Here is a 16,501-nt window from a genome sequence, read left to right as displayed (position 1 = left end):
GCACTGCAGATTATAAACTATATAAACTCATAAATTCACATTAGTAAAACTCTTTGTTTTGTTTACACAGGCTATGTGGATGTAATCTCACTGCTCAGTCCTGTGAAAGTTTGTCCTCAGCTCTACAATCCTCAAATTCCCATCTAAATGTGTTGGACCTGAGTAACAATGACCTGCAGGATTCTGGATTGAAGCTGCTTTCTGAAGGTCTGAAGAGTCCAAACTCTAAGCTGGAGATATTAAGGTTTGAGTTTCATATACTTGATTAGTTCTTTTGTAAGTTAATTATGAAAAAACACATTAAGATTTATTTTGTTTGCAGTTACTGTGCCCTTTTTGTTTAGATTTTCCATCTGTAATCTCACTGCTCAGTCTTGTGGGAGTTTGTCATCAGTTTTACAATCCTCAAACTCTGTCCTGAGAGAGCTGCACCTGAGTAACAATGTTCTGCAGGATTCTGGTGTGAAACTTCTTTCTGATGGACTGAAGAGTCCAAACTCTAAGATGGAGATATTGAGGTTTGAGATTCAAGTACTTGATTAATTATTTTGATAGTTAATTATAAAAAAAAGGTTATGAATGTAACCATGGTTCCCTGAGTAGGGAACGAGACACTGCGTCTTCTAGGGGTCACTATGGGGAACACCTCGTCGTGACCCGTGTCTGAAGCATACATTTAAAACTTTAATTACCAACACTAGGTATCAACTCTAACATTTCCATGGGAGGTGCCCCTGGGACATTTAGATGACTGTCTGTGACATAACACCTTACGTCCAAAGGCCTAGGCTACATACCGAACTTATTTGTTAGGGCCTCGGCCCAGGATAGAGCTGAAGACTTGGAATCAAGAAAGATTCCTTTAAAGGGATATGGCTAAGAACTTAGCATTTTATAATAAGTCTTGCCTGTCAAACAGGGGCTAACGCTTGCTATTGCGTAAGCTCACTGAATTAGCTGTCTCAACAGATCCCTAGTAGCAACACCCTGTTTAGATAGGTATCCGAGGATACATAGGTGGAGTGGCGCCCAAGATGAACGGGGCTTTAACCAACTCAAGAAAGGGCACGAAGCAACCGCGCAAAGCCCTCACCATATAGGATTTTAAAAGGAATGCAGAGCACTAGTGGAGAAATTACCACAGTGTGGATTTCAGAAAGTGCGCAAAGACGCATGTACACTTACCATAACATGTACTTTAAATACTGTTCTAAGTAGAGGGCTCTTGTGGAACTCTCATAGAATGGTGCATCCTAAAACAATATGTTTGAGAGTCATCAACTCGATCTGTGGAAATAATGCTGGAGCGCTCTGCGGGAAGAACAGAGAATTCAATCTACATGAGAGGAGAACTCCGAATTCAGAAAGAGAGTAGCGCACTCATAGGCGACCCTTCTTAGTAAAGGGGTGCGCTGCAAACTACCACGAGAACTGCCCAAATAGCCCCTCATGTTGAGGGAAGTGATGCTTAAAGTGTATAAATAAATAAACAATGGCTGAGTGGAGCCCAAGGAACCAAGGTATAACCATCTCAAGAAAGAGAACGAAGCTGAGCGTGTTACCCTTACCTTACAGGATTTCAGAAAGTGCGCACTTACCACTTACGTGGATTTTAGAAAGTGAGCAAAGTGTTCAACATGCACACTCACCACCATGTGGTTTTCCGAAAGTACACAGAGCTTAGCGTGTGTACTTAAAGATGCCTAAGCATCACAGAAGTGCTGAACCGCACGGGAGAGGCAAGCTCAAATTTAAAAACCTCTGGCAAGGAGAACATCACCTGAGGCAGCATATACAAGAAAACTTCCGTAACTGCCACCTCCACTTCCTGCTTGATGCTTCAGCAACATCTAAGTAGCCAGGAAGCCCCTCAGGGTGACCTGGCCGGACATACATTAAATTCCTTGCAGTGCTGTGCCGGGCCTGATGATCAAGAAGGCTCCCGCAGAAACCTGTGATCTGGCCACCTGATACCACAAACATGAAGCCGGAATCAGGGCTATCATACCAGCTGGACATAACACCGACGAGTGTTTAGTAAACACTGTAGTCCAGCACTGCAAAGAAAGGCAACTCCCTTTAATCTGGACCATCAGTAAATTGGTTACTAAGAATATAGAACCAACCGAAACATCATAGGTTTAGCGTAGGAGACTGTTTGCAAGAAGTTCCCACCTAACCTTGGTCAGGTGGACAGCTGGTGGTTACAGGAGAATCGGGAAGGGGAGGATAAGGGCAGATGTAAAAACCTCCAAAGAGAACAAGTAGATACAAAGTATCACTCTGATTCAGATGAAGACACTGATGCCTTATCCAGATCACATCCCTTAGGTCATGCAGCTAGGGGGAGAAGAGTGAGTCACGACACTAGCCTTCTGTGGCCATCTCTGATCCTCAGATCAAGACAAACCAGCACCCCTATGTTGTTCGGGCTCAGACCTGGACCTTCGTGGAATGAAGAATCTGAAAGCAGCGGAGCGCGCCTTCATCTCCCGGAACTTCTCAATTAGTCTCAATGGAAATACCGAGAAGTTCGGAATCGGAATGTGAAACCTGAGCATTGAGGATTGAGGACTGAGCATTCCCAATGTCTGCCAGGTTCATCCAGATGTCTCTCTGTTACTACCATGGCCGCCATAGTCCTGCCCATGGCGGAGGAGGTGTGCTTGGTAGCACGGAGAGAGAGATCTGTGGTGTGGTGCCACTCAGCTACCTGATCAGGAGAAAGGCCCATGCCTTTATCCAGCTCTTTTAGATCAGCCTGATATGCTTGAAGCACCACCATCATGTGTAATGAAGCCACAGCCTGACCTGCTGCCACGTATGCTTTGCCATTTAAGCGAGATGTAATCCTTGAAGGGGCTCTGATGGCGAGGAGGGAGATTAAGAGAGGCCATCTCCCCCGCAGAAAGGAAGCTACAGGAGGCATACTCTCATAGCCGCTTTCGCACATCGCCTTGATGTCAGCATAAACCTTTTGCTGAAACCGATGGATGCGAGAAGAAAATGGCCTCTTCCATTTCTTTTCGATCTCTGCATAGAAATCAGGCAGAAGGCAGAAGGCTCACCTGAGCTGGAGGACTATGGTCAGAAAGATAACACTCGTCGAGGTGGCCTTACGGTGTCACCTTGTTAGTGCACTTCCATGGCAAGTCCAACTTTGTCGTGGCATGATCCATAACCTCCAACAGCTCTACATTCGCAGGGCAGGAGGATTGAGAAGGCTCAGCCTCAGCTTTTTCGCCATCCTCCAATATCTCCAACTTTTCATGGGCAAAATCCCAGCAGAGCACTAACCACAGTATCAGAAAGTGTTAAAAATATAACATCCTTTTCCTGAGGTTCACTCTCATCCGCCACCGATGAGCGCGAGAGGGAAAGTTCCTCTCTAAACGATTAAGCTAGATCCACCTGTAATTCTCACAAGCTCATTCTCCTCCGGCGTGTCCTGGACTGCGGGAAGCAGATGGCTGCACTTTTTTTCCTCTGAAAGAGAGCGGAGATTTTTCATTGGAAAAACACTCACAATGCACGCAGACTGCCTCCTCAAAGACATCGAGTGCATGCTTTTCACCCAAACAAATGATGCAAAGATTGTGTGTCATTGGGTGTCAAATAACGCTGACATCGATGCCCTCATTGTCTAAATGCTTGTTAGTAGTCGCCATGATAGATAGAGAAAGATCACTCTTACCAGTTCTTTCAGAGGCACGCTCTGCGTCAGTGAAGACATTGAAGAGAATGGCGTGTTCTCCCAGTGCTTATTTATCCATAGTCGCGCCGGTAGTAACATCAGGGGTTGTCGCCGGCCAACTAGTTGGTTTTTCAATGTATGCTTCAGACACGGGTCACGACGAGGTTTTCCCCATAGTCGCGCCAGTAGTGACGCCAGGGGTTGCCGCCGGCCAACTAGTTGGTTTTTCAATGTATGCTTCGGACATGGGTCACAACGAGGTGTTCCCCATAGCAATTCCCATTCACTCCTAGAGGACGCATTTCGAAGTTCCCTTAAAAGGGAACCAAACTGTTAAGATGTATTCTGTATGCAGTTACTGTGTTACTTCTTGTTCAGATTTTCCATCTGTAATCTCACTCATCTGTCTTGTGAGAGTTTGTCATCAGTTTTACAATCACCAAGCAACTGTCTGAGAAAGATAGACCTGAGTAACAATGACCTGCAGGATTCAGGAGTAAAGCTACTTTCTGATGGACTGAAGAGTCCAAACTGTCAGTTGCAGATTCTGAGGTAAATAATTTTCTAGGGGTGCACAATTATGACAAAAATCATAATTGTCAATTATTTCCATGAAATTTTAATTGCTATTATTAATAACAATTATTGAACAAAAATGTATTATGTATAATATATATAAAGGCTGAAAATACTCTTCCTTTTATTGCTTTTTCATAACATTGAGCCTCAAAGCTTAACTATATATTGGTTTTGTTTCTTCTATTTGGTTTCAAAAAAGGTACAATTATGCATGGTATAATAATGTTATACTAAAACTGAAAAAAAGGTTCACCAAAGCTATGTATTTAATTTACAATTAAACAGATGCAAATTTAAATTAAGGCAAGTTTATTTTTATAGCACATTTCGTACAGAATGGTAATTCAAAGAGCTTAAGTAAAATTGCATGAAGAAAAATCATACAAAAATAAAAACAAGCAATTTTAAAACTTTGAAAATTATTTAAAAATTGACTCATTTAAAATGAATTTAAAACGGTTAAAATAGAAAATGATTTTACATAATACAGTGAATACGTAAAATACAGTGCAATCGGTTCGGACATCGCACAGTGCTCATTCAATAAATACACAGCTAAACAGATGGGTTTTGAGTCTATATATAAATGTTACTAGTGTTTTAGCACATCTGATTTCTTCTGGAAGCTGATTCCAACTGCAGGCGGCATAGTAACTATGGCGGACTCCCCTTGTTTTGTTTTAACCCTTGGTATTTCTAAGTGACTCGATACTAATGATCTAAGTGCTCTGTTAGGTTTATATTCAGTGAACAAATCTGCAATATATTATATTTCGGACCTAGGTCATTGAGTGACTTATAGATGAGTAAAAGTACTTTAAAATCAATCCTAAATGTAACTGGAAGCCAGTGTAAGGACCTGAGGACTGGTGTGATATGCTCAGATTTTCTGGTTCTAGTCAGAATCCTGGCCGATGAGGAGCCCATTACAATAGTCCACCCTGCTGGTGATAAAGGCATGAACAAGTTTCTCCAAGTCTTGACTGGAAACAAAACATCAAATTCTTGCAATGTTTTTTAGATGATAGTATGCTAATTTAGTTACTGCTTTGACATGACTACTGAAACTAAGGTCTGTCTCCAGAATCACACCAAGATTCCTGACTTGATTTTTAGTTGTTTGACCCCTAGAGTCAAGGTATGCATTTACCTTAAAAACTTCATCTTTGTTTCCAAATGCAATAACTGTGATAGGCAATTTAGTTCTTTCTCATTATTTGACTTAGTGGGAGCATATACAGGCGGTGCAAGAATTGACCCTTGTGGGACTCCGCTTGTCATGGACGTCCATTTAGTCTTATGCCCTCCGAGACTTACATAATAGCCTCTCCCTTCTAAGTATGACCTTAGCCATTTGAGTACCATCCCAGAAAGCCAGACCCATATTTCCAGTCTCTCTAGTAGTATGTTATGATCGACAGTGTCAAACGCAGCACTGAGATCTAGCAATACCAGCACCGATATTTTGCCAGAGTCAGAATTTAAGCGAATATCATTTATCTTAATGAGTGCTGTCTCTGTGCAGTGATGTGGTCAGAAACCAGATTGAAAATCGTCCAGGTATCCATTTGAGTTTAAGTATTTGTTCAGCTGACTAAAAACTACCTTTTCTATAATTTTGCCTATAAAAGGAAGATTAGATATTGGTCTATAATTGCTCAAAATGGTGTTATCAAGATTGCTCTTTTTCAGGAGGGGTTTGGGCCCTGGTGTTGTGGCAGAGGTCGAAGAGCTCTTGCATTAGCAGGGACCACAGGCTTTGGTGGTTGGGGGGCCTGCCATTTTTTTGTTGATATCTGCGGGCTTGCAGAAAATGAGTGAGAGAGTTTAGTCCCAGCATACACCAATTCCTCCATTTTCTGTGAATAGCACAGAAGTGGAGATGCTGGAGAAAGGGATAATGTGTCTGGTGAGATGGGCTGTGTCTCTGGTGTTTCCGGTGGCTGTGATATGTTGTCCTGGCTTCCCTGGCTGTTTTCCAGAAAGCTGTCCTTGGGTGGTGAATCTTGTAGCTGTTTTGATACATCACAGTCTGTCCGTGAGGAGCTCTGTGGGCAGGGTCATCAACACATGATGACTCGGACCCGGTGTGTGTGTGCTGAATGGATTGACACACTCTGCTGAAGGATGATGGAGGGAGAAGTAGATATTGACCTTAAACAGTCTAGCACCAGGTTTGTTTGGGTGGAGGCCATCCGGTTAAAAAAATTATCTATGGCCCCAGAAAAGATTGAAATTAACTCCTTCAGTCACGGAACATGAAAGAAAAACACTATAGTTTAAATATTTAATATATATAATATTTAATATTCACAGATGAAAGTTTGGTATTTATGAAGTTATGTGCATTTCAACGAATTCAAGCAGGATAAATGTCAAGCCTGTGCCTGAGTCTGTGCTTATATTTTCTAAGCTACATGGTATCAAACCATATTTTACATTTGACACATTTAAAAGGTGTACAGTATTATTTTTATTATATTAATTATGTGTTATATTATTTAAAAGAAACTGTGGTTTACTTTGCATCGGAGCATTAAAAGTGGTAGCCTATTTTAGGGGGTAGGCTACATGGATTAATATGCAAAATGTTAATATTTTCATTTATTATGCCTATATTTTAATTTATATTTAAATATAAATATATTTTTTCCTTTAATAAAACAACATGCGTTTTTGTTATTCATTACCTATCCTTTATTTTGACATAACTTGCTGGGAAAAAGACATTTGTCTATAAACTGATTAAGAAATCAGTTGCATGTTGCATGTTTAAAAGTGAAGCACTGTATAATTTCGTTCCCATTATTTAGGCCTAATTTGCCTAAAACAAGAAACAAATAAAATTAAACCTGCACGATTAAATCTTTGAAACTCTAAAGAATGGATGGATTAATAAAATGTCCTCACGATTAAACTCAAGTTCTCTCATTATAATCAAAAAAATTCACACGATGTAAAAAAGAGCTTTAGTAATTGACAACTTAAGTAATTTTAAAGGGAGCCTTCTTTACTTGCTTTTAAAGTTGGGCAATAGCATATGGCCTAAAAAAAATCTGATTTATGATTTAAACCGATTTTTAAATCAATATTCAAATGATGAAGAAATTTAAAAAAAAAAGTTTTAATATAGTTCTTTATCATTCATTTAGCAGTCAAATTTATAACTGCAACAAGATGATAAAAAAACAGTAATGTTATTACCTTAATGCTGGAAAGACCTTTATTTTTATTTATTTATTATTTTATTTAATACTAGCCCATCATACATCTAACCATCCTCTCAGCATTAAGAGTTGTTAAGATTAAAACTGGCAGCTCCGCAGTGAGTCAGTGTCATGGACGGAGGACCTGTTAATATATTTTCTAGTCTATATTTCCATCTCATTATGCCGCTGGTTTATTTATTTATTTTTTCTTATAGAACTTATTTGTAAATAGAGCAGACACTTTCTGTGTGTCTACACCAGACACGAGTTGTCATCCGTGCCCCACAGCGAAAAGTGTGTCTAAACTTGATGACATCACACTAGTGTCAAATCATCTGAACACAGTGTCAGAACATTTCATCATAATCAGAACGAGCATCAGTTCACTGATGGGGATCGTGTCCAGTGTATCCGTCACTGGGGTCTGTTGTCTTTTGTTGGATCGCTCCACTTCTGTCCAGTGTAGACCTGGCATGTGTTTCTTATTGTTTTATTTTACAGCTCTGCTTGTTTTAATGTTTTTATTAAATATCTGTATTGACTGCATGGTCATATTATCATATTATTTACTGCCATGCGACCTACAAAAGTAAAGCTTGGCGAGTTGATCAATGAGCGTTGCTGCAGGTTGATTTTTGGTGGATGTGCTGTGCTTGTGCTCCTGCGGTCGTCTTCATTTTGTCAGGTGAAACATCTCTCTCACTCGCAGCAGAGTCTGTGAGTAGCAACTTCCCCTCCGCGCGCACTGATACCAGAAACACGCTCCGCCTTCACTCTGTGAATAAAGTATTTCAGTATGTTTGAAATGTTATGTTCATAACGTAGTGTGGCGGGAGGGTCGGTGGAGACTGAAAATGTTACGTCACGGGGGAGCGACTTACAATAATAAATATAACCAGACTACGCCACGATTGGAATTTCACCCAAAGATTTTAATCAAACCACATTTTAAAAGGGCAAACACAGGTTCGTATCACCAATTATATATGAGTCAGAGACAGAGGTAACAATATAAAAATAATTTTTATTAACAGTTAAAACCAATATTAAAATAGGCAATGGAGCATTTGGTTATTCAGCCCAATGGGCCACCAAGAGAAATGTAATACAACGCCAAAAGGCAAGGGGCTGGAGCTTACCACAGGACAGCGGCTGACCAGACCACACCACCTATAAGTGAATCACGGTGTGCACACACACACACACACACACACACACACACACTTGAAGACGCACCACAACACACTGGGAGAAATCACTGCACACTGTGACGGGGGTGCCACCACCTTAAATAAGCTGGTCCTCTGCCCTGGGGCCCAGACCCTGCCAAGACAAAAATATTATATATATACACATCAAATAAACAGTTTCTCTAAAACTAGGTTAAACAAAAAAGAAAAAAAGAAATACTTTTGCAAATATAAAATCTGCAGTTGCCTCTCGGGGAGGTCACAGTAACAATATAAATGAATACAAAAGAAAATCAAAATTTAACAGATATCCAAATATATGAAATAAACACAGCCACTGGAGAAGAGCAGGTGGCCAGAAAATAAAAATCACAATATAATCAAAAAAGAAACAAAACAACAATATAAACTGGAAACAGGACAGCAATGCAGCTGTAAAAGGACACGAGTGCCTCGAATGAAAAGCAGCTACTGGCTTCCCCAAGCCTATACACAAAAACGAGACTGTTAGATTGGTTCTCTCCCATCCCAGTACAGGAAGAGATTAAAGATACCTTACCAATCGTCAAGGAGATTTGAATAACACACACGACAGGACTCTTACAGCCAAGGCCAGGGTAGGAATTAACAGAATTACAGCAACTGCATTGGGTCTCACAGCTGAGAAAGGGGCAAGTTATCATTCTTAACTTTTCAGTTGCTATAAAATGTGCGTCCTGAATAAATACACAAAGCATTCATCCTACTGTCATTAAAGTCTATGCACGGCTTGTTTACATAGCCGCACGGCAGCAATCACTGAATCGAAACCGATGCTCCAAACTAATTGCAACCTATAAACACACATGAAAACTGTATTAACCAAATAACGGAGCCACAGCCAACACACTAGAAGCGCTTTCTGCTTACCTTGATGTTTGCTAGCGCCAGGGAATGACGGAAGTGCGGAAGTGACGGAAACGCGTTACCGACGCAACAATTCAACAGGTGACGTATCCCAGGTAGCACATCATTTACCTTTTTATAGCCTGTGAGCGCCCTCAATTGGCTAAACACGGCAGGTGATGTAACAACTGCCACATCTACCCCTCCATTTTGCATCGGCGCCACGACGATGGACTAAAAAGAAAATGGAAAAACCCTTAACCGCATCAACTCCAAGGCCTAAACAAAGCTGAAATAGAGCATATGCTAGTTCTGAGACGATCTCCAACTCTATTTCTCTCTTCTCTTACAGCTTGAGGAAGATGATGAGGATTTGAATGCTGACCTGCCCCAGTTCGGCCAGAGCGCCGAGGTACTACCACCACCTCATTCTGAGAACCTTCTGATTCTACTGGGACAGCACTTACAGGAGGAATACCTGCTGATGACAACTCCTCTTGGATCCCCGGCTGTACCAAGCGCCCAACATCTCGAGACTCCGTTCCTTGAATAGTCTGAGGAGTCTCAGGCACCAACATCACCAAATCAACATCTACCTCTTCGTACTCCTGAGGATTCTCTTGGTTCTCTACACTGCCAATGCATTGCTCGACAGGCAAAACCTCTCGCTGAACACAAGCCTTCAACAGAGAACGATGCACTCTCCTTATCTTGCTCAGATCTGTAACCGGTGCAATGATATAAACTACACCTCCCTCTTCGGGAGGGCGGACCACCTGATAGATCACTGAACTCCATAAGTCCTGGATCTTATGGCGACCCCGCACTACCTTATCTCTCAGGTAGACTAACTGACCTTCAGCCAAGGGTAGATCACGTACATGCTGGTCATGCTGCCTCTTCCGACGATCTGCTGCAGCCTTCAGCCGTCCCTGTGCCCCCTCAAAGGCAACCTGCAATCGCCTACGATGTTCCACTACCCAACTGTGTACACTTCCTGCAGCAGGTTCGGGCACCCTACCTAGCAAAAAGTCTATCGGCAACTGGGGTTCTTGACCAAACATTAGGTAATATGGGGACTCTCCAGTCACCTGGTGAGGAGTGGTGTTGTAACAAAAGATTACTTGAGACAAACAGGACACTCAGTCTCTTTTACGAGAGTAAGGCAATGTTCGCAACAAATTATACAACGTGCGATTAAATCGCTCGCATTGTCCATTACCGGCTGGATGGTACGGGGTGGTACGAGATTTCCTTACCTGATAAAGCTCGCAAAGCTGACGAATGAGCGCAGATTCAAAGTTACGGCCCTGGTCTGAATGGAGGCGGCCTGGGACACCAAACTTGTAAAACCACTCCTCAACCAGGACTTGTGCCACAGTCTCAGCCCTTTGGTCGTGAGTAGGCACTGCCATAGAAAATTTACTAAACACATCAGTCATGACTAATATGTTTTCTTGGCCAGAGTATGAAGGTTCCAGTACCGTGAAGTCAATGGCAAGGACTTCATTAGGCCTTGAAGCTAATAGGTAGCCCATGAAAGCACGTGCTACTGGCCGATTATCTTTAGCAAGTTGGCACCGTTCACACTCCTCGCATCAACGTGTAATATCAGCCAGCATATTTGGCCAATAGCACCGCTGCCTAGTCAACTCACTGGTGCGTTCTACCCCTTGGTGTCCATGCTGTTGATGTAACTGTGTCCATACCTCATCCCTTAAAACATCAGGCAACACTAATTGGTAACACTCTTCACCTCCGTCAGGGCGGAATGTCCTCCGATACAAAACTCCTTCTCTTGTTTCTAATCTATTCCATTGCTGGAGAAGACTCAAAACTGGTTTATCTAGCTGTCGCCGCTCTGCTGACCCTGGTCGCTGACCCCGCTCCCAGAACTTTATTACCTGGCTGATAACAGGATCAGCCTCTTGCATAGACCTTAAGTCCAAAGCAGAATAACCTGGCAAAGCATTGACGGCCCTCACATCTGCCTGAACTGCAACTCCTGTGCCAATGGCCTGCCGCAGTGACTCAGGAATGGTCACGCCAGCAGCTAACTCCTTGACTTCACCCTGGATGACTGGGTTCTGGCGGGAGAGAGCATCTGCATTACCATTAGTCCTTCCTGATCTATATCTTACCTCAAAGTTAAATGCAGCCAGCTCTGCAGCCCAGCGCTGTTCTGTAGCTCCAAGCCTTGCTGTGCCCAGGTGACTCAGGGGATTATTGTCAGTGAACACAATACACTTGTGACCTAAAAGATATTCCCTGAATTTTTCAACCATGGCCCACTTGAGAGCGAGAAACTCTAGTTTCATTGAGCTGTAATTATTCATATTTCGCTCAGTGGGCCTTAAACTACGACTGGCATATGCTATAGGTCGAACCTTACCTTCAAATTCTTGAGAGAGGACGGCACCCAGACCCCCATGGCTGGCGTCTACTTCTAAGATGAAGGTTTTAGAAAAATCTGCATATGCAAGTACTGGGGTAGATGTTAATTTCCCTTTCAGGTCCTCGAATGCTGTCTGACACTGCTCTGTCCATGCATTAGTCAAACTCTGCCCTCTTCGTTTACCTGCCTTACCTCCTATCACTTCAGCCACCAGCCTATGCAGGGGTGCTGCCAATTTGGCAAATCCCTCCACAAAACGCCTATAATAACTTGCAAAGCCAAGGAAGGTTCGCAATTCAGACACCGTCTCAGGGCAACGCCATTGTGCAACAGCCTCAATTTTACCTGGATCAGTTGCTACCCCTTGCGCAGATTTAACATGCCACAAGAACTTCACTTCAGGCTTGAAGAAAGCACATTTCTCCAGCTTTGCCTTGAGTCCCTCCTTCTCCAGGCGACCCAGGACCATCTCCAATCGGTCCAAGTGCTGAGCTACAGAAGAGGAAAACACCACAACATCATCAAGGTATAACAATAGAGACTGGCACCGTTGATCACCAAATAGTCGCTCCATTAACCTTTGGAACGTGCTTGGGGCATTACAAAGGCCAAAAGGCATACGGTTCCATTCAAATAATCCAAACGGAGTACAAAATGCAGTCTTTGACCTATCTGGTTCTGAGACTGGAACCTGCAAGTACCCGCTGGCTAAATCCAATGTAGAGAACCAACGTGCCCCAGCTAAGGAGTCCAAAGTCTCCTCGATACGAGGCAGGGGAAATGCATCCCTTCTTGTCTTGGCATTTAGGTGACGGTAGACCACGCACATGCGCAGACTACCGTCCCTTTTTTTGACCAACACAATGGGCGAAGCATAAGGACTACAACTTTCCCGCACTATTCCAGCCTCCAATAGCTGGTTAATATGAGTTTTTACCACCTCATACTCTGAAGGAGGAATTCGTCGGTACCGTTGACGAACTGGGACATTATCGATCAAAGGTATGTCATGAGATATTAAGCGAGTACAACCTAGATCGCCCTCATGACCTGAGAACACCGTCTGATATTTCTGCAGAAGGGCTCTAACCTGGCCCTGCTCTGGACCTGACAACACCGATAAATCAAGGGATTCGAGCTGATGGGACAAGGAATGAGCACCCGCTACACTATGAGACTGAACTGTAGCAGCTAATGGCTTTTCCTCACTGATTCCTGTTGGCAAACTGACCATATAAACCTCCCTCACATTACCTACCACTGTGGTAGGGCGAAGAATTACCTCCACTATGCCAACATTCACTACAGGAACATAAACTGTCCCTCGATTTACCCTTACCAAAGCAGGTGATGCTAGAAGACCAGCTGGGAGGCCTGACTCAGGGGGCTCAAACAAAACAGTACTGCCGGAGTCCAAAGCTGCACAGGTGGCAGCCACCAGCTTCATTGTACCACCTGGGATACAACACACCCTACGTCCGCGTACACGCACACTTCCCACATGAACAGAGCGTTTCTTAGCACTTACCTGATGACAACATTGCAATGCACTAGACACATCAGGCAGTTGTGTAATCACAGGTAAATCAAAGAGAGCGCTGCCATGTTGCCCAAAAAGCTCCTGATAACACCGGCTAAGGATGTTCATCCCCAATACCCCAGGAACATCCAAACTCATGCCACCAGGAGGATCCCGAACAACAAGAACACCACACCCGATGACCAACCTGCCACAAAATTCCACATCTAGCTCCAAATATCCAACATATGGAATGCTAAGCCCATTAGCGGCTCGAAGCTGTAACCATTGACAATTTTGAAGGCGATCCTGACCCCACGGTTCAAAATGTTGGCGGAAACAGCTTTCGGTAATTGTTGTCACCATCGAACCTGTATCCACCAAGCAAGGTACCGAAACACCCCCCATAAGGGCAATCACATGTGGACAAGATGAAATCAAATTAGAAACTGAACGATGTGTGGCCATTTTACTTGAGTCAATTTCTTCCCCACCCAGGCTGTGACTCCGCGACCTGGTGGGAACTAGTTTTCCGACGGTCTGGGGGAACGAGGACGTCTATTCTCAGCTGTGGAGCGGCCAGCAGTAGGCTGGGGAGGGGGCGGGAACCTCCGTTCCCCATCACAATCACGAGCAAAATGGCCTGGTCGTTGACAGCGCCTGCATATAACTGGGCCAGTACGAGGGGAACGATTATGTGACGTTTGGAGCCGGGCAAAAGTTTGGGTGAGCTGATTTAGCTGTTGTTGTTGCTGTCGCAACATTTCTCTTAATTCACCGAGCTCTGACTGTGGCGACGACCTAGGAACTTCAACCGTTGTTCCACCCCGTACCCCATACTGAAGTCCATATGCTAGCGGGACAGACTGACTACGCCCTCTTGCCCCCCCAGGCATCCCCTCTTGTTCCCACCTAATTGCTTTGCCGCGAACTTCTAACAAACTAATAGTAGGCTGGCGACGTACTAGCTGCTTCAATTCTCGTCTTAGGGCACTATCCGCGACATGCTCAACAAATTGGTCACGCAGCAAGGTTTCTGTATTAAGGATGGACTGCGGGGCCCGATTCTTAACCCTTTCCAACAGGCCCATAAGCGCAAGAGAAAACTCCAACAGTCTCGCCCTCTAGTTGCTTTCTGGAGAAAAAGGCCTCTTGTAATGCTACGTACGACTGAGAACAACCATAAAGATCACGCAGTGCTTTAATAATCTTATCAGGGTCCCCACGTTCTAAATCAGAGCGATACCTGATCTCTTCTCGAGCCTCTCCCTCCAAGTGGTCAAACAGAAAGAAGGCTTGGTCTGCATTTGACATATAACGTACCCTCATGCATGCCTGTGCCTCTTCAACCCATTCATCAATACTCAAACCTGATTTTCCATTAAACTTTGGGCACCGTCGATCTCGCGGAACAAAAACAAATCGTTCAGGTGCAACGGCACCAGAGGGTTGAGGGGTAACAGGCGGAACAGTGGAGGTACTAGGCAGGGTGGCATCAGGACCAGACAACCCAACTGGTGCCTGTACCTGCCGCAACAGTGCATTATCAGCTCTCAGCTGCGCTACCAAATCCCTCAATTCTTGTAATTCATCCTCCATTATTGGATTTTACCTTTTTTTTCCTGACAGGAACACTTACCACAGAGAAGGAAAGGCCACCAAATGGAGCTCTGACAGTACACGGCTGCCCTGTTTCCAAAAACAAACAAATACAGAATATACAAGGCACACAAAATAAAGAAACTCAATGTCTCTGACTCAAACTATGGTGAACCCTGCCGACTACGCCACATGTGGCGGGAGGGTCGGTGGAGACTGAAAATGTTACGTCATGGGGGAGCGACTTACAATAATAAATATAACCAGACTACGCCACGATGGGAATTTCACCCAAATATTTTAATCAAACCACCTTTTAAAAGGGCAAACACAGGTTCGTATCACCAATTATATACGAGTCAGAGACAGAGGTAACAATATAAAAATAATTTTTATTAACAGTTAAAACCAATATTAAAATAGGCAATGGAGCATTTGGTTATTCAGCCCAATGGGCCACCAAGAGAAATTTAATACAACGCCAAAAGGCAAGGGGCTGGAGCTTACCACAGGACAGCGGCTGACCAGACCACACCACCTATAAGTGAATCACGGTGTGCGCACACACACACACACACACACACACACACACACACACACACTTGAAGACACACCACAACACACTGGGAGAAATCACTGCACACTGTGACGGGGGTGCCACCACCTAAAATAAGCTGGTCCTATGCCCTGGGGCCCAGACCCTGCCAAGACAAAAATATTATATATATATACACATCAAATAAACAGTTTCTCTAAAACTAGGTTAATGAACAAAAAAGAAAAAAAGAAATACTTTTGCAAATATAAAATCTGCAGTTGCCTCTCGGGGAGGTCACAGTAACAATATAAATGAATACAAAAGAAAATCAAAATTTAACAGATATCCAAATATATGAAATAAACACAGCCACTGGAGAAGAGCAGGTGGCCAGAAAATAAAAATCACAATATAATCAAAAAAGAAACAAAACAACAATATAAACTGGAAACAGGACAGCAATGCAGCTGTAAAAGGACACGAGTGCCTCGAATGAAAAGCAGCTACTGGCTTCCCCAAGCCTATACACAAAAACGAGACTGTTAGATTGGTTCTCTCCCATCCCAATACAGGAACAGATTAAAGATACCTTACCAATCGTCAAGGAGATTTGAATAACACACACGACAGGACTCTTACAGCCAAGGCCAGGGTAGGAATTAACAGAATTACAGCAACTGCATTGGGTCTCACAGCTGAGAAAGGGGCAAGTTATCGTTCTTAACTTTTCAGTTGCTATAAAATGTGCGTCCTGAATAAATACACAAAGCATTCATCCTACCATCATTAAAGTCTACGCACGGCTTGTTTACATAGCCGCACGGCAGCAATCACTGAATCGAAACCGATGCTCCAAACTAATTGCAACCTATAAACACACATGAAAACTGTAT

At 43.4% G+C, this 16,501-nt stretch overlaps 1 protein-coding gene across 1 annotated transcript in view; it reads left to right on the top strand.

Moving 5' to 3' along the window:
• LOC127967014 (NACHT, LRR and PYD domains-containing protein 12-like) overlaps nucleotides 1–16,501 on the top strand; it is a 113,919-nt gene that overhangs the window by 83,874 nt on the left and 13,544 nt on the right. Inside the window, exons 9-11 of the mRNA XM_052568291.1 lie at nucleotides 71–244; nucleotides 345–518; nucleotides 4,073–4,246. Coding sequence (XP_052424251.1) covers nucleotides 71–244; nucleotides 345–518; nucleotides 4,073–4,246 — 522 coding nt within the window. The remainder of the gene's footprint in view (nucleotides 1–70; nucleotides 245–344; nucleotides 519–4,072; nucleotides 4,247–16,501) is intronic.

This window comes from Carassius gibelio, chromosome A4 (genome assembly GCF_023724105.1).
Source record: "Carassius gibelio isolate Cgi1373 ecotype wild population from Czech Republic chromosome A4, carGib1.2-hapl.c, whole genome shotgun sequence".
Lineage (NCBI taxonomy): Eukaryota > Metazoa > Chordata > Actinopteri > Cypriniformes > Cyprinidae > Carassius > Carassius gibelio.
The sequence above is the reverse complement of the archived record's forward strand: the minus strand, read 5'-3'. Positions and strand labels throughout refer to the sequence as shown.